The 27272-nt window shown below is 40.9% G+C and overlaps 1 protein-coding gene across 1 annotated transcript in view; it reads left to right on the forward strand.

The window, feature by feature from the left end:
- The window catches only part of LOC121002579 (ATP-dependent translocase ABCB1-like), a 41717-nt gene extending 23122 nt beyond the window's left edge, over positions 1 to 18595 (forward strand). The window contains exons 5-9 of the mRNA XM_040434023.1: positions 4955 to 5158; positions 14720 to 14890; positions 14980 to 15141; positions 16214 to 16462; positions 18434 to 18595. Of these exons, the coding sequence (XP_040289957.1) occupies positions 4955 to 5158; positions 14720 to 14890; positions 14980 to 15141; positions 16214 to 16462; positions 18434 to 18595 (948 nt within the window). The remainder of the gene's footprint in view (positions 1 to 4954; positions 5159 to 14719; positions 14891 to 14979; positions 15142 to 16213; positions 16463 to 18433) is intronic.
- The last annotated feature ends 8677 nt before the right edge of the window (positions 18596 to 27272 follow it).

A 27272-nucleotide genomic window follows, 5' to 3' on the forward strand; every position in this document is an offset into this window, starting at 1 on the left:
TAATAAACAGTTTGGTGAAGAACAATGCATTTTCCAGCACGATGGAGCACCGTGCCATAACGCAAAAATGATAACTAAGTGGCTCGGGTACCAAAATGTTGACATTTTGGATCCATGGCCTGGAAACTCCCCAGATCTTAATCCCATTGAGAACTTGTGGTCAATACTCAAGAGGCGGGCGGACAAACAAAAACCCACTAATTCTGACAAACTCCAAGAAGTGATTATGAAAGAATGGGTTGCTATCAGTCAGGAATTGGCCCAGAAGTTGATTGAGAGCATGCCCAGTCGAATTGCAGAGGTCCTGAAAAAGAAGGGCCAACACTGCAAATACTGACTCTTTGCATAAATGTCATGTAATTGTCGATAAAAGCCTTTGAAACGTATGAAGTGCGTGTAATTATATTTCACTACATCACAGAAACAACTGAAACAAAGATCTAAAAGCAGTTTAGAAGCAAACTTTGTGAAAACGAATATTTGTGTCATTCTCAAAACTTTTGGCCACGACTGTACATAATCAATAGCCACCACATTGGTAACCATATCTGCAGAGTTAATTATATTGTCAATATATTATAATGGTGACATAGTTATATAAAGTGCATCGCGCTTAAAAACAACTCAGACATATACATTAAAAACTACCTTGCTGGGGCATTGTGGCTGAACTTCGCATGATCCATAAGAGTAATCAGATTTCAATGGTGAATAGTAGGACTCCATGCTGTAATCTGCGCGTCTCTTGATTCGCAACGCGCATGCGTCAATCTATCACCCTCCTCTCCTATCTAGTGTAATGAGTGGGCGCCGCTCAGGGAGGAGACGGAACAGGCGCGATGTTAAGCGCATGCGTGATGTCTATCTACACACTGCGCAGGCGCATGTACATAGACACAAAGACGCATAATGCACATGCGCATATTCAAGCCTCATCATCCCGAGCAGCGCACACCCCACTCACACCATCTTGTTTAACGGCAAATTTGTGGGCAAGTGCCTAACCGTCAATAACTTTTACTACATTAGAGATCTTCCCTATTCAATCATCATGTATTCAGCCAATATATGTCCCCGCATAACAGCTTCCATATTTCCAACCGCAGAACAATTCCATGTTTCCAACTGTAAAGTAATCATAGTATAGCGTCACTTTCATAGCAATAACCATATACAACATCTAATAAATTTACTTGGTACAATAGTTAGAATGCACAAGAATATAGACAATGGGATGTAAAGCATTAGCCTACCATGCTCCCAGTTACCCTGAACTTGTTTTTGGATGTGTAAATGCCGACCCCTTGTGCATGAGTCTGCAATTCACACATCCCAAGCACGGGAAACTCCAAGATTCGACATTGCCAGAACAATTATTATTAAACATAGCGGAGGAAAATGGAATCATTGATAGACAACTTAAGGAATTCTTGATAATAAAGTCTCCAACTACCCCAATGATGTATGTATTGCCCAAGATACATAAAAGGCTGGTGGACCCTCCTGGACGGCCCATAATATCCGTCCGAAAATCCATTTTTTCCAATATTAATATTTTTCTAGACAATGTATTGAGAGAATACGCTATGGGTGCAAAATCATACATCAGGGATACTGGAGACTTTATTAATAAATTGAGAGGGGTGCAAATCCCGAAAGGGGTAATATTAGCATTGTTTGATATTATATCATTATATACCTCAATTAACCACACCAAGGGTGTACTAGCAATGGAGGGCATGTTACAGAACTCTGAGTATTCTATCCCATCTCGGAGATTTATAGTGGAACTATTAGAGATGTCACTCAGGAACAATTACTTTACATTTCAAGGGAAGTTCTATTTGCAGTTGATGGGCGCAGCGATGGGTTCAAATGCCGTGCCCACCTATGCAAATATATTTGTACGTTCATTTGAGGAGCGCCAGGTGTTGACGTGGTGGAGATACATAGACGACATTTTCCTCATCTGGACTGGATCTATTGATGCATTGATGGAGTTCCATCTATTTTTGAACTCCATTGATGAAGAGATCCAATTTACATTAACGGCTTCTAAAGAGAGGGTACAGTTCTTGGATACTCAGGTATATATGGAGGAAGAGCAAATACATACGGATTTGAACATTAAACAAACTGATAAGAATACATTGCTACATTTTACCAGTGGACACCCTAGAAGGATGGTAAATTCTCTACCATACAGTCAAATGTTGAGAATAAGAAGGATAGTTGATAAGGAAGATCATGTGGATCAGGCTTTACAGAATATGGAAGAGTCCTTTAGAAATAGAGGTTACCCTAAGAATTTGGTACATAGACATGCGATTAGAGCTAAAAAAAATACAGAGGGAGGAGTTGTTAATAACAAAAAAAAAAAGTGACAGGTTACCTTTTGTATCATCCTATAATGAACTAAGTCCCAACATTGAACGGATAGTGAGAAAACATTGGAGGGTACTGAGGTGAGGCTATCCGACAATAGCGGCCTTCAGAGATCCTCCAATGATGGTATACAAAAGAGCACGGAACATTAGGGACAGGGTAGTGAGCCCAAGGGTACCAGAAAAAGGCCAATTAAGACAAACATTTTTGAAAACTAAACGTACAGGTAGTTTCCCGTGCTTGGGATGTGTGAATTGCAGACTCATGCACAAGGGGTCGGCATTTACACATCCAAAAACAAATGAGGTTTTTGACATTAAACACTATCTCACATGTGACTCATCTTGGGTCATATATGTATTGTGGTGTCCGTGTAAAATGTTGTACGTGGGGGAAACCACGTGCGACATGAAAACCAGGTTAAATAACCATAGGCAATCTATTAGAAGCAAAAGAAAAGACTTACCGGTATCAAAACATTTTGCTGAAAAAAAATCACAAGGAGAATGACTTAAGATTTATGATCTTGGATCATGTAAAACCGCTGGAAAGGGGCGGAGACAGGCTAGTGTTGTTGAAGAAAAATGAACTCGGGTGGATTTTTCGTCTGGATACGTTGAAGCCCAAAGGCTTAAATGTTGAGTTCAAGGTAACTGGGGGCATGGTAGGCTAATGCTTTACATCCCATTGTCTATATTCTTGTGCATTCTAACTATTGTACCAAGTGAATTTATTAGATGTTGTATATGGTTATTGCTCTGAAAGTGACGCTATACTATGATTACTTCACAGTTGGAATCATGGAATTGTTCTGCGGTTGGAAATATGGAAGCTGTTATGCGGGGACATATATTGGCTGAATACATGATGATTGAATAGGGAAGATCTCTAATGTAGTAAAAGTTATGACGGTTATGCACTTGCCAACAAATTTGCCCTTAAACAAGATGGTGTGAGTGTGGTGTGCGCTGCTCGGGATGATGAGGCTTGAATATGCGCATGCGCATTATGCGTCTTTGTGTCTACGTACATGCGCCTGCGCAGTGTGTAGATTGACATAGCGCATGCGCTTAACATTGTGCCTGTTCCGTCTCCGCCCTGAGTGGCGCCCACTCATTACACTAGATAGGGGAGGAGGGTGATAGATTGACGCATGCGCGTTGCGAATCAAGAGACGCGCAGATTACAGCGTGGAGTCCTACTATTCACCATTGAGATCTGATTACCCTTATGGATTATGCGAAGTACAGCCACAATGCCCCAGCAAGGTAGTTTTTAATGTATATGTCTGAGTTGTTTTTAAGCACGATGCACTTTATATAACTATGTCACCATTATAATATATTGACAATAAAATTAACACTGCAGATATGGTTACCAATGTGGTGGCTATTGATTATGTACATTGCACTTATGCTTTGGTTCACACAGAAGAGTTTTTTAGATTGAATGAATTGCAACATTGTTAAAGGGGTGTTCAGTTTTTTATAGAATGATCAATTAGCATTGATTGATTTTATGATGTATACAGTCAGGTCCATAAATATTGGGACATCGACACAATTCTAACATTTTTGGCTCTATACACCACCGCAATGGATTTGCAATGAAACAAAAAAGATGTGCTTTAACTGCAAACTGTCAGCTTTAATTTGAGGGTATTTACATCCAAATCAGGTGAACGGTGTAGGAATTACAACAGTTTGCATATGTGCCTCCCACTTGTTAAGGAACCAAAAGTAATGGGACAATTGAGTTCTCAGCTGTTCCATGGCCAGGTATGTGTTATTCCCTCATCATCTCAATTACAATGAGCAGATAAAAGGTCCAGAGTTCATTCAAGTGTGCTATTTGGATTTGGAATCTGTTGCTGTCAACTCTCAAGATGAGATCCAAAGAGCTGTCACTATCAGTGAAGCAAGCCATCATTAGGCTGAAAAAAACAAAACAAACCCATCAGAGAAATAGCAAAAACATTAGGCGTGGCCAAAACAACAGTTTGGAAAATTCTTAAAAAGAAGGAACACAGCAACACCAAAAGACCCGGAAGACCACGGAAAACAACAAGATGATTGTCTACGGTTATTCTAAGCTGAATGTAACTGCTCTCGTCAGATCACAGAAGATAAGCAGAATCAGGCAGGGGAAGTACCAGCTTGGGAGACTGTTTGGTAATCCCTGGTTCCGTTGACTCTATAGCTACTAGAGAGGGGTCATTGATCCAGGGAGTTATTCTGATTGGAGTCGGGAAGGAATTTTTTTCCCCTTAAGTGGGGAAAATTGGCTTGTACCTCACAGGTTTTTTTTGCCTTCCTCTGGATCAACTTGCAGGATAACAGGCTGAACTGGATGGACAAATGTCTTTTTTAGGCCTTATATACTATGTTACTATGTTACTATGTTACTATAAAATGATGGTAGTCTCATGTTAGAAGTTGTATTGGATGGTGAGATATGGAGCCTGAAAGTCAAAAGTTCTAAACATTGTTACCTGTTTGCTTGTCAGTTTATATATGTATATATTATATATGCTATTGGAGAAATATTAATTCTGATTCTCAATTTTTAGATTACGCTGGATGGACATGATATACGCTCCCTCAATGTCAAGTGGCTAAGAGATAATATTGGTCTGGTAGGTCAGGAACCTGTCCTGTTCGCAACAACCATAAAAGAAAACATTTGCTTCGGTAGAGATGGAGTAACTGATACAGAGATTGAGCAAGCAGCCAGAGAAGCCAATGCCTACGACTTCATATCTAAACTCCCAGAAGTAATTATGAGTGTTATTAATACCTTGTTTGTGCAGTTTTTGTTCACTATAGGTTCTGAATGTTGTTTTGTTTCCAGATTATTAAAAAGTCACTAAAATATTTTATAAATGAAATCTGCAGAGAATGCTTCACTGCTCTTCACTTTGATGAGAGCAGATCATAAGAACAACTGTTGAGACTGTCAGAATTTGAGTAATTTCTACGCCATTTAATTCCTATGCAGTGTGGCTTGGGCCTGCTCATTTTCCAGGTCAAAAATGGTGTCTTAGCCATTCTCTTTTTCTTACCAGTAGAGTTATCTAAGACCAGACCATCCGTTCATACTTTTATGACTTGCCTAATAGTAATATTATATGATGAATTAAGTAATTAAAAAGTAAAAAAAACCTAATGAAGTATTAAACACACCTTCATGAAATGTAAAGCTTCAGAAATAGATGAGTATTTTAAAAAAGCACTCCCTGATTTTTTTACTATGGCTATATAGGCTTATTACAGACTAAGGCTACTTTCACACTGGCGTTTCTGGGTCCGCATGTGAGGTCCGTTTCAGGGCTCTCACAAGTGGCCCAAAACAGATCAGTTTAGCCCCAATGCATTCTGAATGGATAAGGATCCGTTCAGAATGCATCAGTTTGCCTCCGCTCTGGAGGCGGACACCAATATGCTGCTTGCAGCGTTTTGATGTCCGCCTGATGATGCGGAGCCAAACAGATCCATCCAGACTTACAATGTAAGTCAATGGGGACGGATCCGTTTTCACTGACACAATACGGTGCAATTGAAAACGGATCCGCCTCCCATTGACTTTCAGTGTAAGTCAAAACAGATCCGTTTGCATTATCATGAAAAAAAAAAAAATTATATAATTGCAGCTACTCACTGTATACACTCACCTGCTGTATATCTACACTCACAGTCCTTTAGATAGAGGAGACATTATATATTTAGGAGAATACAAGGATATACAGAGGAATATGGAATATGGAGGATGGAGAGGGGAAGGGTCTGAGAGGCGACCGGAGTGATTTGATTGATGATGATGTCATCCTGTAGTTCATAGGAAGTCAGCCACAGGGGTGAGGCCAAGTTCCTGTTTACACATTAGAGCAAGCTCTGGGCTGGTGGTCAGACTTGAGGACACATGAACAGATTCCCATAATCAAAAGCTTCAAAATGTATGGATGTAACTGGGTTAGGGAATAACAAATGGCAGTGCAGTGTAAAATAAAAACTTCTTTAAGAGTTTTTTGTACTGATGCATTGAAGACATTAATAGGATCTATCATTAGAGTTAGCCTCCTCATATCCTGCAGAAATAATTGGATTGTTGGATCTTAGGTTAATTAATCTAGTAGTGGATGCAGTCAAATAAAAAATAAAAATGTCAGTGCAGAGAGATAGCAAAAACATTAGGCATGGCCAAAACAACAGTTTGGAACAGTCTTAAAAAGAAGGAACGCACCGGTGAGCTCAGTAACACCAAAAGACCCGGAAGACGACGGAAAACAACTGTGGTGGATGACCGAAGAATTCTTTCCCTGTTGAAGAAAACACCCTTCACAACAGTTGGCCAGATCAAGAATTCTCTCCAGGAGGTAGGTGTATCTGTGTCAAAGTCAACAATCAAGAGAAGACTTCACCAAAGTGAATACAGAGGGTTCACCACAAGATGTAAACCATTGGTGAGCCTCAAAAACAGAAAGGCCAGATTAGAGTTTGCCAAATGACATCTGATAAAGCCTTCATAGTTCTGGAACAACATTCTATGGACTGATGAGACTAAGATCAACTTGTACCAGAGTGATGGGAAGAGAAGAGTATGGAGAAGGAAAGGAACTGCTCATGATCCTAAGCATACCACCTCATCAGTGAAGCATGGTGGTGGTAGTGTCATGGCGTGGGCATGTATGGCTGCCAATGGAACTGGTTCTCTTGTAATAATTGATGATGTGACTGCTGATAAAAGCAGCAGGATGAATTCTGAAGTGTTTCGGGAAATATTATCTGCTCATATTCAGCCAAATGCTTCAGAACTCATTGGACGGTGCTTCACAGTGCAGATGGACAATGATCCAAAGCATACTGCAAAAGCAACCAACGAGTTTTTTAAGGGAAAGAAGTGGAATGTTATGCAATGGCCAAGTCAATTACCTGACCTGAATCCGAGTGAGCATGCATTTCACTTGCTGAAGACAAAACTGAACGGAAAATACCCCAAGAACAAGCAGGAACTGAAGACAGTTGCAGTAGAGGCCTGGCAGAGCATCACCAGGGATGAAACCCAGCGTCTGGTGATGTCTATGTGTTCCAGATTTCAGGCTGTAATTGACTCCAAAGGATTTGCAACCAAGTATTAAAAAGTGAAAGTTTAATTTATGATTATTATTATAAATCAACAAAGAGTACTGGTACTGCAAAAATACCCAAATATCAAAGTTTATTAAATGAAGCATAAAAGACATCTAAGACGTACAAACATGTGGAAACAAATAAAGTGCCTGTGCCGGCAGCTCATAAAATCCCATAGAATCACATATGGCATACAGATGGATAACCTATAACTCCACAACATGTATATGAGGGATACGAGTATCTATCATGAGATCCCCAAAACGTGAGGTGAGTCAGGCAGGCAATAATGACTTGCACTAAGCCCAACTAACATTCAAAGTGAAGATATCTTATCAGGAACATGCTAAACAAGTCTGGATCTTTCTTACCCGATATGCTGTGTGGATGAGCTGTCGCTACCTGGCGTGCCCCTCTACGCGCATTTCGCGTTTGCTTCTTCAGCACTCCTCCTGATCCAAGTGCCCAAAGCAAACCAGACATAGAAAGAGGGTAGAGCTGCTTTACTTGGCATTTATGGCAGCTAGAAATATGGGTCCAAGCATTCCAAGCTTTCAGACAACACCAGAATCACAGCATTACATCCATTACATCAAAAGATATAGCTGTTAGAAATCCAAATGGCAGAGAATGCAGTTTAATGTGAAAGTAAAAACATATTTCACTGATGTCACTCCTGACTCAGCCATATCTTCCAATGTAATGGATATAATGCTGGGTATTTTGTTATTGTCTGAATGGTTTCAAACCAGACCAGGCCCATATCTCTAGTTGCTACCAATGCTAAGATATGAGTATCTAAAGCAACCCATCCCCCTCTTCTTAAGACTGTTTGGCTTTGGGCACTTGGAACAGCAAACTCCGCACTGCTGGGCACTTGGGAGCTGTTTTCCATGAGAATAAAAAACCTTTTTCTGGACGTGGAATAAAGACACAAAGTACACCCAGGTATGTTTGAAATGTGTTTGTAATCTTCTGTTGTGCAATCTTGTTAGTTGCATGAAAATGATGCAACAGATTCCCTTTAACATTTTAAAACAGCTATTGAAGGAGTGAGTAAAAGTCTGAAATTCTTATTCATTTCTGATTATTTTAATTATATTACATTTGTGTTAAATTAACTAAAATTGGCTTCATATTTAATTTCTCTATCTACGATACTTGTATTTGGCTCATTACCTTCTGAAATATGAGAAGTGTGGTTGCCCACTTTGGACAATCCTTTTTTGTTTGGAGGGCATTATTACTATAAGCTTATTAAAGAGTCTCCTGCTTTTTTGTCCTCAAGTAATTACTTGTAATAATCTGCGGAAACATGGCCCCAAATATTCAGTTCCACTGCAGAGGAAATTAAAGACCTTTGGGGGCATTTTTCTATTATTGCATTGTACTTATATTAAGCTAAAAATCTGTTTTTCAACTGGTCTTTATTAACCATTTTGAGCCCTTTTCTCTGTACACCCTTGAGATTCTCTGTTTGGTCAGGCAGCCCAGCTGACGGCTACTTATCTCTGACCTCCTAAACACTTATTATACTGTAGTTCAATTCTTATCTTACTGATAAGAATGTGGCTTAAATGTTTATGACCTTTTAGCAATTTAGAGACAAGGGTTAATAGATGAAAGTGAAAGTAGGATTCACACAGCTAGACAGTTAATCCTTTGTGACAGAGTGGTTGATTATTTTTATTAAAGACCAATTTAAAGATTTTTATCTCAAAATGAGTCAAATGTAATCCTAAAAAAATTGCCTCTACATAGCCTTTAATAGGAACCTGTCATCAACGTAAGGGTCCATTCACACGTCCGTTTTTTCTTTCCTGATCTGTTCCGTTTTTTCTGGAACAGATCTGGACCAGATCTGGACCCATTCATTTTCAATGGGTCCTGGAAAAAAACGGACAGCACAATTTGTGCTGTCCGTTTCCGTTGTTCCGTTCCGCATGTCCGTTTAAATATAAAACATGTCCTATTCTTTTCCTGAAAAATCGGATCCTGGTACAATACAAAGTCAATGGATCCGCAAAAAACGGATGACATACGGATGTCATTCCGTATGTCATCCGTTTTATACGGAATCCGTTCCTGGAAATTACATTTTAATTTTTTTTATTTTTTTAAAGAAATCCAAACAACTTTATTTGCTTATTGAAATTTATACATGTTTCCGTTTTTTGCGGATCCGCAAAAACGGATGACATACGGATGACATACGGAAACATTTTCAGGCGACAACGGATCCGCAAAAAAGGACAGAAAATCGGATTATAGAAAAATACTGACGTGTGAATGTAGCCTTATGCTGACCTCACTGAGGGCAGCATAAAATAGTGACAAAAATGCTGATATCAGTGGTGTGTCACTAATGAGCTAAAAGTAAGTGGTTGCTGAGAACCAGCATCATGATCATTGCAGCACAGGCCTTGAAAAGAGTCAAATATACCTGAGAAGCGTCATGGTTATTCATAATCTCTTGCACTCCCCGCTCATTGGTAGTTCTCACCTAGAGAGAAAAGGGAGAAAACTAGGTAGAAGCCTTCCAATCATCAGCAGATGGGCAGGGAGAGCAGGAATTCATTAATAACTATGACTCTTCTCAGATGGCTGTGACTTTTTTTCAGGTCCAGTCTGCAACTTTTAAATGACAGACCGCTGAAATCAACTCACCTGTCTCTACTTTATGCTGCCCTTAGTATGGGCAGCATAAAGTTGATGACAGGTTCCATTTAGGCATTACACTATTGCCATTGAAATGGGTTTTCTGGGCAATACACTGACTTGCAGAGCAAACACTGTGTTAAAGCTGCACTTCTTTAACCGCCTCCGGACCGCCTAACGCAGGATCGCGTTCCGAAAGGGGCAGCCCTGCGCAGAGTCACGCATATATGCGTCATCTCGCGAGACGCGAGATTTCCTGTGAACGCGCGCACACAGGCGCGCGCGTTCACAGGATCGGAAGGTAAGCGAGTGGATCTCCAGCCTGCCAGCGGCGATCGTTCGCTGGCAGGCTGGAGATGCGATTTTTTTGACCCCTAACAGGTATATTAGACGCTGTTTTGATAACAGCGTCTAATATACCTGCTACCTGGTCCTCTGGTGCTCCCTTTCGTTTGGATCGACCACCAGAGGACACAGGCAGCTCAGTAATATGTAGCACCAAACACCACTACACTACACCCCCCCGTCACTTATTAACCCCTTATTAACCCCCTGATCATCCCTGATCACCCCATATAGACTCCCTGATCACCCCACTGTCATTGATCACCCACTTGTAAGGCTCCATTCAGACGTCCGTATGATTTTTACGGATCCACTGATACATGAATCGGATCCGCAAAACACATACGGACGTCTGAATGGAGCCTTACAGGGGGGTGATCACCCCATATAGACTCCCTGATCACCCCCCTGTCATTGATCACCCCCCTGTCATTGATCACTGCCCTGTAAGGCTCCATTCAGACGTCCGTATGTTTTTTACGGATCCACGGATACATGGATCGGATCCGCAAAACACATACAGACGTCTGAATGGAGCCTTACAGGGGGGTGATCACCCCATATAGACTCCCTGATCACCCCCTTGTCATTGATCACCCCCCTGTCATTGATCACTTCCCTGTCATTGATCACTGCCCTGTAAGGCTCCATTCAGATGTCTGTATGTTTTTTACGGATCCACGGAAACATGGATCGGATCCGCAAAACACATACGGACATTTGAATGGAGCCTTATAGGGGGGTGATCACCCCATATAGACTCCCTGATCACCCCCCTGTCATTGATCACCCCCCTGCCATTGATCACCCCCCTGTAAGGCTCCATTCAGACATTTTTTTGGCCCAAGTTAGCGGAAATTTTTATTTTTTTTCTTACAAAGTCTCATATTCCACTAACTTGTGTCAAAAAATAAAATCTCACATGAACTCACCATACCCCTCACGGAATCCAAATGCGTAAAATTTTTTGGACATTTATATTCCAGACTTCGTCTCACGCTTTAGGGCCCCTAGAATGCCAGGGCAGTATAAATACCCCACATGTGACCCCATTTCGGAAAGAAGACACCCCAAGGTATTCCGTGAGGGGAATATCGAGTCCATGAAAGATTGAAATTTTTGTCCCAAGTTAGCGGAAAGGGAGACTTTGTGAGAAAAAAATAAAATAAATCAATTTCCGCTAACTTGTGCCAAAAAAAAAAAAAATTCTATGAACTTGCCATGCCCCTCATTGAATACCTTGGGGTGTCTTCTTTCCAAAATGGGGTCACATGTGGGGTATTTATACTGCCCTGGCATTTTAGGGGCCCTAAAGCGTGAGAAGAAGTCTGGGATCCAAATGTCTAAAAATGCCCTCATAAAAGGAATGTGGGCCCCTTTGCGCATCTAGGCTGCAAAAAAGTGTCACACATCTGGTATTGCCGTACTCAGGAGAAGTTGGGCAATGTGTTTTGGGGTGTCATTTTACATATACCCATGCTGGGTGAGATAAATATTTTGGTCAAATGCCAACTTTGTATAAAAAATGGGAAAAGTTGTCTTTTGCCGAGATATTTCTCTCACCCAGCATGAGTATATGTAAAAAGACACCCTAAAACACATTGCCCAACTTCTCCTGAATACGGCGATACCACATGTGTGACACTTTTTTGCAGCCTAGGTGGGCAAAGGGGCCCACATTCCAAAGAGCACCTTTAGGATTTCACAGGTCATTTACCTACTTACCACACATTAGGGCCCCTAGAATGCCAGGGCAGTATAACTACCCCACAAGTGACTTTGGAAAGAAGACACCCCAAGGTATTCCGTGAGGGGCATGGCGAGTTCCTAGAATTTTTATTTTTTCTCACAAGTTAGTCGAAAATGATGATTTTTTTTCTTTTTTTTCTTACAAAGTCTTATATTCCAATAACTTGTGACAAAAAATAAAAACTTCCATGAACTCACTATGCCCATCACGAAATACCTTGGGGTGTCTTCTTTCCAAAATGGGGTCACTTGTGGGGTAGTTATACTGCCCTGGCATTTTAGGGGCCCGAATGCGTGAGAAGTGGTTTGAAATCAAAATCTGTAAAAAATGGCCGGTGAAATCCGAAAGGTGCTCTTTGGAATGTGTCGGCCCCTTTGCCCACCTAGGCTGCAATAAAGTGTCACACATCTGGTATCACCGTACTCAGGAGAAGTTGGGCAATGTGTTTTGGGGTGTCTTTTTACATATACCCATGCTGGGTGAGAGAAATATCTTGGCAAAAGACAACTTTTCAAATTTTTTTATACAAAGTTGGCATTTGACCGAGATATTTCTCACCCAGCATGGATATATGTAAAATGACACCCCAAAACACATTGCCCAACTTCTCCTGAGTACGACAATACCACATGTGTGACAATTTTTTGCAGCCTAGGTGGGCAAAGGGGCCGACACATTCCAAAGAGCACCTTTCGGATTTCATCGGCCATTTTTTACAGATTTTGATTTCAAACTACTTCTCACGCATTCGGCCCCTAAAATGCCAGGGCAGTATAACTACCCCACAAGTGACCCCATTTTGGAAAGAAGACACCCCCAGGTATTTCGTGATGGGCATAGTGAGTTTATGGAAGTTTTGATTTTTTGTCACAAGTTAGTGGAATATGAGACTTTGAAAGAAAAATTAATAAATAAAATAAATTATAATTTTCCACTAACTTGTGACAAAAAATAAAAAATTGTAGGAACTCGCCATGCCCCTCACGGAATACCTTGGGGTGTCTTCTTTCCAAAATGGGGTCACTTGTGGGGTAGTTATACTGCCTTGGCATTCTAGGGGCCCTAAAGTGTGGTAAGTAGTTTGAAATCAAAATGTGTAAAAAATGACCTGTGAAATCCCAAAGGTGTTCTTTGGAATGTGGGCCCCTTTGCCCACCTAGGCTGCAAAAAAGTGTCACACATGTGGTATTGCCGTATTCAGGAGAAGTTGGGCAATGTGTTTTGGGGTGTCATTTTACATATACCCATGCTGGGTGAGATAAATATCTTGGTCAAATGCCAACTTTGTATAAAAAAATGGGAAAAGTTGTCTTTTGCAAAGATATTTCTCTCACACAGCATGGGTATATGTAAAATGACACCCCAAAAAACATTGCCCAACTTCTCCTGAGTACGGCAATACCACATGTGTGACACTTTTTTGCAGCCTAGGTGGGCAAAGGGGCCCACATTCCAAAGAGCACCTTTCGGGATTTCACCAGCTATTTTTTACAGATTTTGATTTCAAACTACTTTGCACGCATTTGGGCCCCTAAAATGCCAGGGCAGTATAACTACCCCACAAGTGACCCCATTTTGGAAAGAAGACACCCCAAGGTATTTCGTGATGGGCATAGTGAGTTCATGGAAGTTTTTATTTTTTGTCACAAGTTAGTGGAATATGAGACTTTGTAAGAAAAAAAATAAAATAAAAAAAATCATAATTTTCCGCTAACTTGTGACAAAAAATAAAAAGTTCTATGAACTCACTATGCCCATCAGCGAATACCTTAGGGTGTCTACTTTCCTAAATGGGGTCATTTGTGGGGTTTTTCTACTGTCTGGGCATTGTAGAACCTCAGGAAACATGACAGGTGCTCAGAAAGTCAGAGCTGCTTCAAAAAGCGGAAATTCACGTTTGTAAACGCTATAACTTTTACCCAAACCATTTTATCAAAGACATGTAGAACAATAAATTTAGAGCAAAATTTATATATGGATGTAGTTTTTTTTGCAAAATTTTACAACTGAAAGTGAAAAATGTCATTTTTTTGCAAAAAAAATAGTTCAATTTTGATTAATAACAAAAAAAGTTAAAATGTCAGCAGCAATGAAATACCACCAAATGAAAGCTCTATTAGTGAGAAGAAAAGGAAGTAAAATTCATTTGGGTGGTAAGTTGCATGACCGAGCAATAAACGGTGAAAGTAGTGTAGTGCAGAAGTGTAAAAAGTGGCCTGGTCATTAAGGGTGTTTAAGCTAGGGGGGCTGAAGTGGTTAAAAGGGTATATGAAAATGGACTCTGTAGCCAGACGACCACTTTAGGATAAGCTTCAACTAATGCATGTTGGTGACACATACACATGCAGTTCTATTCTGATTTCATCTGCATCTGTTGCATCATTTCTGCCTTTTAGAAATGTTAACAAAATGGCAAACACAATGTAAACTTTTATGGTATTCCTGCTTTTTGCAGCAATTCAACACAATTGTAGGTGAGAGAGGAACTCAGCTGAGTGGAGGTCAGAAACAGAGAGTAGCAATTGCACGAGCTCTTGTACAAGATCCAAAAATATTGCTCCTAGATGAGGCCACATCAGCACTGGACACCCAGAGTGAATCTATAGTGCAAGCTGCCCTGGATAAGGTGACATATTTAACTCACTTTGAAATGTGTAATATTGTACATTATACAGTGTTTTTACTTAGATTTTGTAAATATTTTGTTACTTTAAGGCTAGAGCTGGTCGGACCACCATTGTGATAGCGCATCGATTGTCTACTATCAGGACAGCTGATACCATTGCTGTTTTTCATGGTGGGGTTGTAGTGGAACAAGGAACACACAGTGAGCTAATGGAAAAAGAAGGGGTCTACCATTCCCTTGTCATGCTTCAGGTAACATATTTTTCATTGTATTGCATCTACAAAAAATGTCACAAAAACAGGGCAACAAAAAAGTAAAAAATAGTTTTCAAAATAATAAAAATATAAAAATTCAAATCCCTCACTTATTATTTCTGGCTAGCCAAGTAGCACTCCTATAATATTTTTGTACCTTTAAACACAAAAGTATTTAACTTCAAAAAGTTTTTTCTGGCAGTGCCACACTACTTTTGCTATACTTCCCCCACTGCACAATGCTTAATAGCTGAATATGGATAGGATGGCAATGTCATTAACAGTTCTAGTCTAAATATCAAAGTATGAATTAGCATTTTAGGGTACTTTCACACTAGCGGCAGGGGACTCCGGCTGTGCTGTCACTGCAACTCAACCCCCATTATAGTCAATGGGGACGGAGCTGAAGTCCGGGGTCACACGTGAACTAGTGGCAGGACGGATCCGACAGCCTGCCGGAGTCCCCTGCCTCTAGTGTGAAACTAGCCTTAAAGGGACATTACCATCCCAAAATATAGGGCATATGCTACAGATATTAGCTAGGTGCGGGTCCCACCTCCATGACCCACTCCTATCTCCAGAGCAGGGCCCTTGAAGTGAAGGAAAGCACACTGCGCAAGCTGACGTTCTTTCCATTTACTGCTAGGGGAGTTCTGCAAATAGCCAAGTGAGAGCGCAAGTCCCATAGCAGTAAATGGAGAGCAATTTTTGTCACCTTTCCATTCCACCACTATGGGACCGCTGAAAATAGCTGACCCAGGGCTCGACTATTTTTTAAACTCCAATAGCAGTGAATAAAGAGTTACTTTCCCTGCACAACTGCTTTCCCTTCCCTTTGGGGCACTGTACTGGAGATAGGAGCAGGTCCCAGAGGTGGGGGTCGCACCTATCCTAAGGACATGTCATGAGATGGGGCAATCCTTCAAATAATTAATTACCAGAGGCCTTTCTATAGTAATAGTCACTGGCAGTGTGAATCACAGTTTTTTTTTATGTTGTAATTGCTTTCTATAAAATTGTATTACTAGCTTCCTAAAACCAATAACAAATGCATTGACACATTTTCTAGAACCAAGGCAAAGACAGTGATACAGAAAATCAAAGTACAGACAATTCATATAAATATGAAAATTCTGGACTGTATGACATGGGTGAAAATCAAGACAAAGAAGACAAATGGCCGACTTTACAAGATGTTGAGAACATGCTGGCGCCCATTAATAATGGACGATTACGAAAAGGTTCAACTAGAAAGGAAAATAAAGAGGAGCTTATTGAAATGAAACCCAGGAAGACAAATACTGGAATTCTAGATGAGGTAGGATTGAAGAAGACAATACTTAAAAGAAAGCTCTGAATATTATTAAAAGAGTGTATTACTTGGAAACAAATACATCACTAGTAAATAATGCCAAATATATCAAAATTACAGACTCTACATGATACATTTGACAAGACTCATGACATACTGTGTCATGTACACTACCATTTATTGGCGCCCACAATATGGTGCAATTAATAATAATAACTTTGGTGCAACCATCATGAGCTGTTTAGACGTGCCACATGGTTGCGTCTTTTTCTTTATCAGATCTGCTACTGTATAGGAAATATGTCCTCCTGTACAATTTTGTTTCTAAAGGGCTGTATACATGGCCCGATGTAGCAAGCAAAGCATTCCTTCCTGACAATTGCCTGCTCACCAGTGAAGGAGAAAGCTGAATTTACCTGCAGCAATCTCCTCCACATTATGGGGAGGGCGAATAGCTAATGTCAGCACTCATCCCCATACACAATCATTGTTTGCTGGCAGTGCTGTTTAGACTGCATGATCTGCTGCCAGCAAATGATGACTTAGGTGTCAGCACGAATGATCCTATTACCTGATGAACGAGTGTTTCGCTTGTTCATCTGGTAATAGGCGCCACCTATACACAGGTGCAATCTACAGGGTGCGTACCCCCTGGGGGCTTATCAAAGTAGAAAGTTTGTGTTGTGAAACCAGTTGCAGTGAAGCAAAAAGGGCACTGGGCCCCTTTTAGTGATATGGATGGTACCCAGGGTAGGAATGCCAGAGTTGTGTAGAGTGGCCTAATGTCCCTTAATGGTGTTGCACTTGTCACGGTGCTCCTACATGGATACGCCGGAACCCCAGGTGTGGCCCTCCGAAACTGTAGAAAAGGGATGGTTGGTGAAGAGGATGATTAAATAAATTGAGTCCAGACCTTGTGATGAAGTTGATAACAGCTGTTCTTTGCATAAACTCTTCTCCAAACAGTTTACAGGCTTTGTCTTGGCTTCCAGCAGGCTTTGGCATTAACTTTGGCAGGCAAACAAACTCTACTCTGCTACATCAATTGCTCTCTTTGGCTCTGCTGTGCTAACAGGCTGGCTGTGGAATTTAGCTTCTTTGGGTTCTGCAACTTCTGACTTGGTAGTCTGTCTCTAACTTTATACAGGGAACTCTCTCTTCCTGGCTTCTGAGGCTTCAGGCTTTGGCCTCTGTGTCCAGCAGGGCTGAAGGTGCTCTTGCTGGCTTAGGCAAGGCTCGTCCAGGAGGGATAAGCACCTGCTGAACACCCTCCCTTGGCAGGGGGCAATGTAGACTGACTCTCACTAACTAAACTCTTCCTTCTCTTGGAGAAAGCTAGAATGAAAAGAAGGGTTCCATCCTAGGTAGAATAGTTCTGCCAATTATGCCGCCATCTGCTGGTGAACCAGGCACATTACACTTGAACAGTTACAAAATCAGTAATATGAATACACATTTTGCAGGATCTGGAAATTACTACATAGGATGACACGTGGTATTAGCCAATAGGAGGCAGAAGCAAGGCGCAAAGGTGGTAATGCCACTCTGGGGTGTTACACAGGCACATTATCAAAGGCTCATTAGCCATAACTTGTTTGAATATCGGGCAGTGTAAAGGGCTCTTAAAACACAGACATACATTTTTGGGAGGCTTTCTGATGCCTTTCATTAGAGAAATGTGATCTCTTTAACGTTAGAACTTTTATATGTAAATTTTCAGAGTAAGTGCTGCATCTAGTGGTAATGAAGTATATTGCCTGCTATAGTGTCATTTTCCAGATCATAACCCATCTTATTAATGTAAAGAAAAATGATTATAGTTAGAATTAGAATACTAAATTATCATTACAGTTACCAGCAATAGTATTAGTAGAAGTAATAATAATAATATTATTATTATTATTATTATTATTATTATTAATATTCATGCTGTTTAGCACACCTTTCACTGCTGTCTTCATCTACTGTTTCCTGCAGGAGTGTCAGAGGCGTTCTGCTGCTCCTTTTCGAAGAATTCTACAGTTAAACAAACCAGAGTGGATATTCATTGTGACTGGAATGCTTGCTGCTGCAGTAACCGGGTGCATACTACCGTTATTTGCAGCTGATTTTTCAAACATTATTGCTGTAGGTATCTAATCTCCATGTTCCTTAAAACTGGTGGAACTTATTATACTTCCCTATTTGTTCTGTCATTTACTTAATGGTTAACACTGTGATATTAGATACAGACTGTATATGTATTTTAAAGTGTGCTGTACTTGTTGTTGTTTTGCCCTATACTCCTAGCTGCTTTTCTAACAATGTACAGACATTATTAACACCAAAGGTAGAGATGAGCGAAGTTCTTAAAAATTCAATTTGACTGCTTCTCCAAACTTTACCAAAAAATTTGCTTTGTGATGAATTACTTCTTCACAAAGTAGCTGGGGCAATGACAGGGAATTAGTGGTTGCTCATTAAAAAATAAAAACAAAAAAAATTGAATTGTACTTACTTCATCCATTTGAGCACGAAGAGGCTGCCGCGGCCATCTTGCTTGAAGTTCTAGAGCGAATGCTCACTCGCCCCATGATGACCTCACATGAGATTTCGTGTGGGATCTGCAAGCAAGATGGCAGCGGCGGCCTCTTGGCACTCAAATGGTTGAGGTAAGTATTTTTGTTTTTTTAACTCCATTTCAGGGAAAATTTATTCATTATCACGAAGCACAAGGAAATTCGGCTTCGCAGTAAATCAAAGTCCACTCTGTTAACTTTGATTCACTCAACACTAACCAAGGGGCTTATTTAGTAACTGATATATGTCGTATATAACATATCAGTTGGCATTTTAGGACAAAATCTTTGACTTTTCCCCATTAGCGACACTTTTCCGACAAGTTGAGAAAAGGGGTGAGAGGTGGGTTAGGAGGAGGGCACGCCAGCCGTCCCTCTCATTCATCCTTTTCTAAGCCAGTTTTTGGCAAAGAAAATGGTTTAAATGTATGCCAGTAAGGTATAGATTCAAGTTTGTTGTATGGCCTGCGGCTCCACATAACTTTCCAGTCTTAATAAATGAGCCTGAAAAAAGCATCCCGTTTCTTAGGTTCGATCTGCTGCAATTAGTTATTCCCACCATCAATTTTAGATTTCAACAACCTACTGCAGAAAATATCCAATATGGCAGATTCCATTTCCAGATATTACATGAACAATGAATTAGACTAACCAAAAAAATCTTTATTAGATATTAAATATACTAAAACCTTGGGGTATATGACCCACAATCAACTTCGAAAAACAGGCTACAAGAGGTTCTGATAATTTGGGTGATATATAGATGTAGTCCAACCTCACTATAGCGATAATGTAGCAGATTGGTTACAAGTGGTTGTGAACTAATGTGATACACTCAAAATCACATACAGTGATCCCTCAAGATACAATGGCCTCAGGATACAATATTTTAAAAATACAATGGTCTTTTCTGACCCATCATAAGTTGAAACTAGACTCCAAATACAATGCCTCAGACTCAGATCCAATCGATAAAGGCCAATTCTCTGGTAAAATATCTGTATTAAGCCTCATGCAGATGTTCATGGAACACGGTCCATTAGATACCATTCTGGCATCCAGCTTAGTGCAGGAGCGAACGGCGCCATTGGTTGCTATTACGCCGCGCGCTTTGTGCCGCTGCCGCATTACAGTAATACACTCGTATGATCTATACGAGTGTATTAATGTACAGCAGCAGCGGCACGAAGCGCACGGCGTCATAGGAACCAATGACACCGTGTGCTCCTGCACTAAGCAGGATGCCAGTCTGATATCTCACGGACCGTGTTCCATGGACGTCTGAATGAGGCTTCAGTTGCTAGCTAGCAGCTATTTCTGACTGTTACAGGGAGTGCAGAATTATTAGGCAAATGAGTATTTTGACCACATCATCCTCTTTATGCATGTTGTCTTACTCCAAGCTGTATAGGCTCGAAAGCCTACTACCAATTAAGCATATTAGGTGATGTGCATCTCTGTAATGAGAAGGGGTGTGGTCTAATGACATCAACACCCTATATTAGGTGTGCATAATTATTGGGCAACTTCCTTTCCTTTGGCAAAATGGGTCAAAAGAAGGACTTGACAGGCTCAGAAAAGTCAAAAATAGTGAGATATCTTGCAGAGGGATGCAGCACTCTTAAAATTGCAAAGCTTCCGAAGCGTGATCATCGAACAATCAAGCGTTTCATTCAAAATAGTCAACAGGGTCGCAAGAAGCGTGTGGAAAAACCAAGGCGCAAAATAACTGCCCATGAACTGAGAAAAGTCAAGCGTGCAGCTGCCAAGATGCCACTTGCCACCAGTTTAGCCATATTTCAGAGCTGCAACATCACTAGAGTGCCCAAAAGCACAAGGTGTGCAATACTCAGAGACATGGCCAAGGTAAGAAAGGCTGAAAGACGACCACCACTGAACAAGACACACAAGCTGAAACGTCAAGACTGGGCCAAGAAATATCTCAAGACTGATTTTTCTAAGGTTTTATGGACTGATGAAATGAGAGTGAGTCTTGATGGGTCAGATGGATGGGCCCGTGGCTGGATTGGTTGGGCAGAGAGCTCCAGTCCGACTCAGACGCCAGCAAGGTGGAGGTGGAGTACTGGTTTGGGCTGGTATCATCAAAGATGAGCTTGTGGGGCCTTTTCGGGTTGAGGATGGAGTCAAGCTCAACTCCCAGTCCTACTGCCAGTTTCTGTAAGACACCTTCTTCAAGCAGTGGTACAGGAAGAAGTCTGCATCCTTCAAGAAAAACATGATTTTCATGCAGGACAATGCTCCATCACACGCGTCCAAGTACTCCACAGCGTGGCTGGCAAGAAAGGGTATAAAAGAAGAAAATCTAATGACATGGCCTCCTTGTTCACCTGATCTGAACCCCATTGAGAACCTGTGGTCCATCATCAAATGTGAGATTTACAAGGAGGGAAAACAGTACACCTCTCTGAACAGTGTCTGGGAGGCTGTGGTTGCTGCTGCACGCAATGTTGATGGTGAACAGATCAAAACACTGACAGAATCCATGGATGGCAGGCTTTTGAGTGTCCTTGCAAAGAAAGGTGGCTATATTGGTCACTGATTTGTTTTTGTTTTGTTTTTGAATGTCAGAAATGTATATTTGTGAATGTTGAGATGTTATATTGGTTTCACTGGTAAAAATAAATAATTGAAATGGGTATATATTTGTTTTTTGTTAAGTTGCCTAATAATTATGCACAGTAATAGTCACCTGCACACACAGATATCCCCCTAAAATAGCTAAAACTAAAAACAAACTAAAAACTACTTCCAAAAATATTCAGCTTTGATATTAATGAGTTTTTTGGGTTCATTGAGAACATGGTTGATGTTCAATAATAAAATTAATCCTCAAAAATACAACTTGCCTAATAATTCTGCATTCCCTGTGTATGTAAGGACTTGTTTTATCTTAGTTATCTGCCTATTTTTTCCTAAATCTTCATTTTCTCTTATCTTGGATGACATTTTGGGGCTTTGGAGACAATTTCTCAACTTACAATTGTTTCAACATTCAATGGGCATCCTGGAACCAATTAATATTGTAACTTGAGGGACCACTCTATGGTTATATAAAACCTTTTTAATTATGACATCAGAGTGCAGGCATGAGCCAAACGTATGCACGCTATGTCAATAACGAGTCTCTAATTCACTGCATTAGAGTAGTCGACTATATGAATAGTGTAGCATTCATGCTCACCAACTATTAATGAGTGCGCCCCTCACCCTATATGAGCTGGAAATAAAGCTCACAGAGAGGTTGCCAAGTAGTCAACCACGTGTGTTGTATGGCATATGTAGAAGCCAGCCAACATTAAGTGCCCCATTTATATAGGTGCACTAAAAGAATCTCTCAGATAGACAGCTCAACGCATTTCACCACGGGTGGAACCCAGCAGATCATCAGGAGCAAGCACGAGCTATGCGATAATAGATACAACTAATGCCTCATGCAGACGTCTGTGGAGCACGGTCCGTGAGATACCGGACTGGCATCCTGCTTAGCGTAGGAGCACACGGCGTCATTGGTCTCTATGATGCAGTGCGTTTTGTACCGCTGCTGCTGTAGAGTAATACACTCGTATAGAACACAGTGGTGGGGACATTTCTATGTGGTTCCTGCATGTTCTGTAGGTACATTTTTAAAGGGAAATCCTTTAATGGCAACACCACCGATTTAGAATTAAGCAGACACCTGGATATTCGGGTTCAACGGGTTCGGCCGAACTTCACAAAAAAGTTAGAGTTTGGGACCCGAACTTAACCCGAACCTCATTGAAGTAAATTGGGACCCAAACTTTGGAGCACTAAAATGGCTCTAAAAAAGTCATGGAAAGGGCTAGAGGGCTGCAAATGGCAGCAAAATGTAGTTAAGAGCATGGCAAGTGCTCTGCAAGCAAATGTGGATAGGGAAATGACATAAAATAACATAAAATACGTAAAAATTTAAAATAATAATTTTGATCCAGGAGGAGGAGGTCCATTTGCAGTAGGAAGTTGAGGAGGCGGTGGATGTGGAGGTGGAAGCGGCGGTGGAGGAGGAGGAGGTAGCCAACACTAGTTTTTGGTTTACATTTTTATTTTATTTTTTTGTGTGTTTAAATTAGGGTACCCCCCAAAACATTGGGAAATATAACCTGTGATAACCCCCTCCATCCGTGCTAAACAAACGTTCAGACAATACACTGGCTGCAGGGCAGGCCAGCACCTCCAAGGCCTAAAGGGCAAGCTCAGGCCATGTGCCCAATTTGGAGACCCAGAAGTTGAAGGAGGGCAGACCCATCAGTCAATACGTGCAGGCGTGTGCACACATACTGCTCAACCAGTCCCCGTGACGTTTGCGATCCAATTGAATATCTTCTCGATCAACTTTAGATGTTCTTTTCTGCGCCTACCATGGTGATCATGTGTAGCGGGGAATCGGGGTTCCAGGCCGGAGAGGGAGCCTGAGAAAGGGATACCACATCCAAGGGAGGTCAATGGATGAAATTAAATGTGATCGAGCAGAAATGTGGGACAAATTATTGAAGCAGAAGCTTCCAAGTAAAGGAGGGGGCGCGCGGCAATTACCCACTCCCGACTCGGGGAGGTAGTGATGATAAATAACAATACAGGACTCTTAAGATGCCCTGTTATTGGAATGATTAATAAAATATTACAGTGAATGTCACTGGGGTATTTTGGATTTGGAAACGTTAGACAGGAGAGGCCCTGCTGCCGCTTTGTTGACTCTAGATAACTTCTGCCTTATTGCACGTCCCCGTGACGTCCACGATCCAATTGGATATCTTCTCTATCAACTTTTGATGTTCTTTTCTGCGCCTACCATGAATGAAAGGAGGGGGTGCGCATCAATTAAAGATGAATTTTAGAAATTTAAGTCCCTGTCACCTATGCAGAGCAGGGGTTTATTCACGGCAAAACTGTGTTTATGTCACCCACCAATTGAACAGAACGATTTTACAAAAATTAGGTCCCTGTCACCTATGCAGAGCAAGGGGTTGTATTATACTGCAAAATTGGTAAAATGCCACCTGACAATGTAACAGACGATTTTTTGAAATTTAGGTCCCTGTCACCTATGCAGAGCAGGGGTTTATTCACGCCAAAATTGTAAAATGTCAACCAAGAATGTAACAGACGCTTTTGCACCCTGCTCCCTCTTTTTCTGTGCTGGTGTCTCTGTGCGACCACCGCCTCTTCCTCCTAACTAGACAGGTCACTCGCATGACCTTGATTTCATGTGGGGTCTAGTACCTCATCATCCTCCACATCATCTTCCACTTACTCTTTACCCCTGCCCTCCTTGTCTGTCTGCAGACTGCAGAAAGCCGCAGCAGTTTGCACCTGTGTTTTGTCATCATCAGAGATGTGCTGCGGTGGTCCTCCCATGTCCTAATCCTGAAACATAAGTGGTCGATCTACTATCGCCTGTATTTGTTATGGCCTCACCATTCGTACAGCCACATTCGGGCTGAATGCGGCTGTACGAATGGTGAGGCCATAACAAGTACAGGTGATAGTAGATTGGGTGGCCGACAGTGCCTCCAATTCCTTCACATTGTCTCCCACTCAGTCTCCTGCTGAAAGATCAGAGTTGGCACCTGCAGCCTATGGCCATCAGTCTTTCACCTCACCCCCTGGCAAATCAGCCAAGCAGTCTGAGCCCCAAGTCATGGAGCATTCTTTCTGCTTTTTGATGACTCTGCTGGCAGGGTTTCCGTGGGCCATCCACATAGCCCTGCACCAGAAGTGGAAGAGATTAAGTGCACCAATGCCCAACCACTTATGTTTCAGGATTAAGACATGGGAGGACATAAATAACGCTGAAGGTTCTGTCGCCTACTCGCACCTGAGGAAAGTGTTTCTCTTGTGCGTGTAGCTGGCACAGATCTACCACGTCCTCTCCCTGCAACAGGAGCTCCACCAGCAGCACCACAACCGGGGCCACGTCCCTTATTTGACACTCTCCTCATTCTTTGCGTTCACCCACCAGACTAACAACAGATGGTTTATGTCAGGCGACAATGTAACCACCCATAGTCAACAATTAAGTTCACTGAGAGTAAGCCAGTGGCAGTGTCATAAAGAGGAAAAACTTCTTGAGGTCACACAACAGTGTGACAGGCGAATTTTAAACAATTACTTCACGGTCACAAAATTTTTTAATTTGTCAACCAATAATGTAATTGCAGTATTGACTGGTTGTATTTGACTGTGACAAATGGAGCAAAAGCCCCAAATGCAGTGTCTTTCACAAAATGGGTGTTTTTTTTTAAAACCAGAATATAAAAGCGGTATCTAACGCTTGTATCTGACTGTGACAAATGCAGCAAAGGCCCCAGATGTAGGGTCTTGCACAAAATGGGTGTTTTTTAAAACCAGAATATAACCTCAGTATCTAACGCTTGTATTGGACTGTCAGAAATGCAGCAAAGGCCGCAAATGTATTATCTTGCACAAAATGGGTGTTTTTTTAAACCCAGAATATAATTGCAGTATTTAAAGCTTGTATTTGACTGTCACGAATGCAGGAAAGGCCCCAAATGTAGTGTCTTGCACAAAATTGGTGTTTTTTTTAAAACCAGAATATAACAGCAGTATCTAACACTTTTATTGGACTGTCAGAAATGCAGCAAAAGCCTCAAATGTAGTGTCTTGCACAAAATGGGTGTTTATTTTAAACCAGAATATAACATCAGTATCTAACGCTTGTATTTGACTGTGACAAATGCAGTAAAGGCCCCAGATGTAGGGTTTTGCACAAAATGGGTGTTTTTTTAAACCCAGAATATAACTGCCGTATTTAAAGCTTGTATTTGACTGTCAGAAATGCAGCAAAGGCCGCAAATGTATTATCTTGCACAAAATGGGTGTTTTTTTAAACCCAGAATATAATTGCAGTATTTAAAGCTTGTATTTGACTGTCACGAATGCAGGAAAGGCCCCAAATGTAGTGTCTTGCACAAAATTGGTGTTTTTTTTAAAACCAGAATATAACAGCAGTATCTAACACTTTTATTGGACTGTCAGAAATGCAGCAAAAGCCTCAAATGTAGTGTCTTGCACAAAATGGGTGTTTTTTTTAAACCAGAATATAACAGCAGTATCTAACCCTTGTATTTGACTGTGACAAATGCAGTAAAGGCCCCAGATGTAGGGTTTTGCACAAAATGGGTGTTTTTTTAAACCCTGAACATAACTGCAGTATTTAAAGCTTGTATTTGACTGTAACAAATGCAGCAAAGGCCCCAAATGTAGGGTCTTGCAAAAAATGGTTGTTTTTTTTTAAACCCAGAATATAACTGGACTATTTACAGCTTGTATTTGACTGTCACAAATGCAACAAAGGCTGCAAATGTATTATCTTGCCCAAAATGGGTGTTTTTTTTAAACCAGAATATAACAGCAGTATCTAACCCTTGTATTTGACTGTGACAAATGCAGCAAAGGCCCCAGATGTAGGGTCTTGCAAAAAATTGGTGTTTTTTTAAACCCAGAATATAACTGCCGTATTTAAAGCTTGTATTTGACTGTCACAAATGCAACAAGGGCTGCAAATGTATTATCTTGCCCAAAATGGGTGTTTTTTTTTAAACCAGAATATAACAGCAGTATCTAACCCTTGTATTTGACTGTGACAAATGCAGCAAAGGCCCCAGATGTAGGGTCTTGCACAAAATTGGTGTTTTTTTAAACCCAGAATATAACTGCTGTAGTTATAGCTTGTATTTGACTGTCAGAAATGCAGCAAAGGGCCCAAAATGTATTATCTTGCAAAAAATGGGTGTTTTTTTTTAAACCCTGAACATAACTGCAGTATTTAAAGCTTGTATTTGACTGTAACAAATGCAGCAAAGGGCCCAAATGTAGGGTCTTGCAAAAAATGTTTTTGTTTTTTTTTAACCCAGAATATAACTGCACTATTTACAGCTTGTATTTGACTGTCACAAATTCAGCAAAGGACCCCAAATGTATTATCTTGCAAAAAATTGTTTTTGTTTTTTTTTAACCCTGAAGATAACTGCAATTTAAAGCTTGTATTTGACTGTCACAAATGCACATATGCTGTGCTGGTGCACTGAACTTGCACAAAATTTGCGCCGACGCCCACCTAACTAACAGACGGATAAAAGTTATTTTTCTGTGTCACTGGGCTCAGGGCAGGATAAAAAAATGGTGCACTGCACCCACAAAACAAAATTGTTGTAGATCACAGAGTTAACAAGCACTTCTGATAACAGATTCTTTCCTAT

This window comes from Bufo bufo, chromosome 5, assembly GCF_905171765.1.
Source record: "Bufo bufo chromosome 5, aBufBuf1.1, whole genome shotgun sequence".
NCBI classification, from domain to species: domain Eukaryota; kingdom Metazoa; phylum Chordata; class Amphibia; order Anura; family Bufonidae; genus Bufo; species Bufo bufo.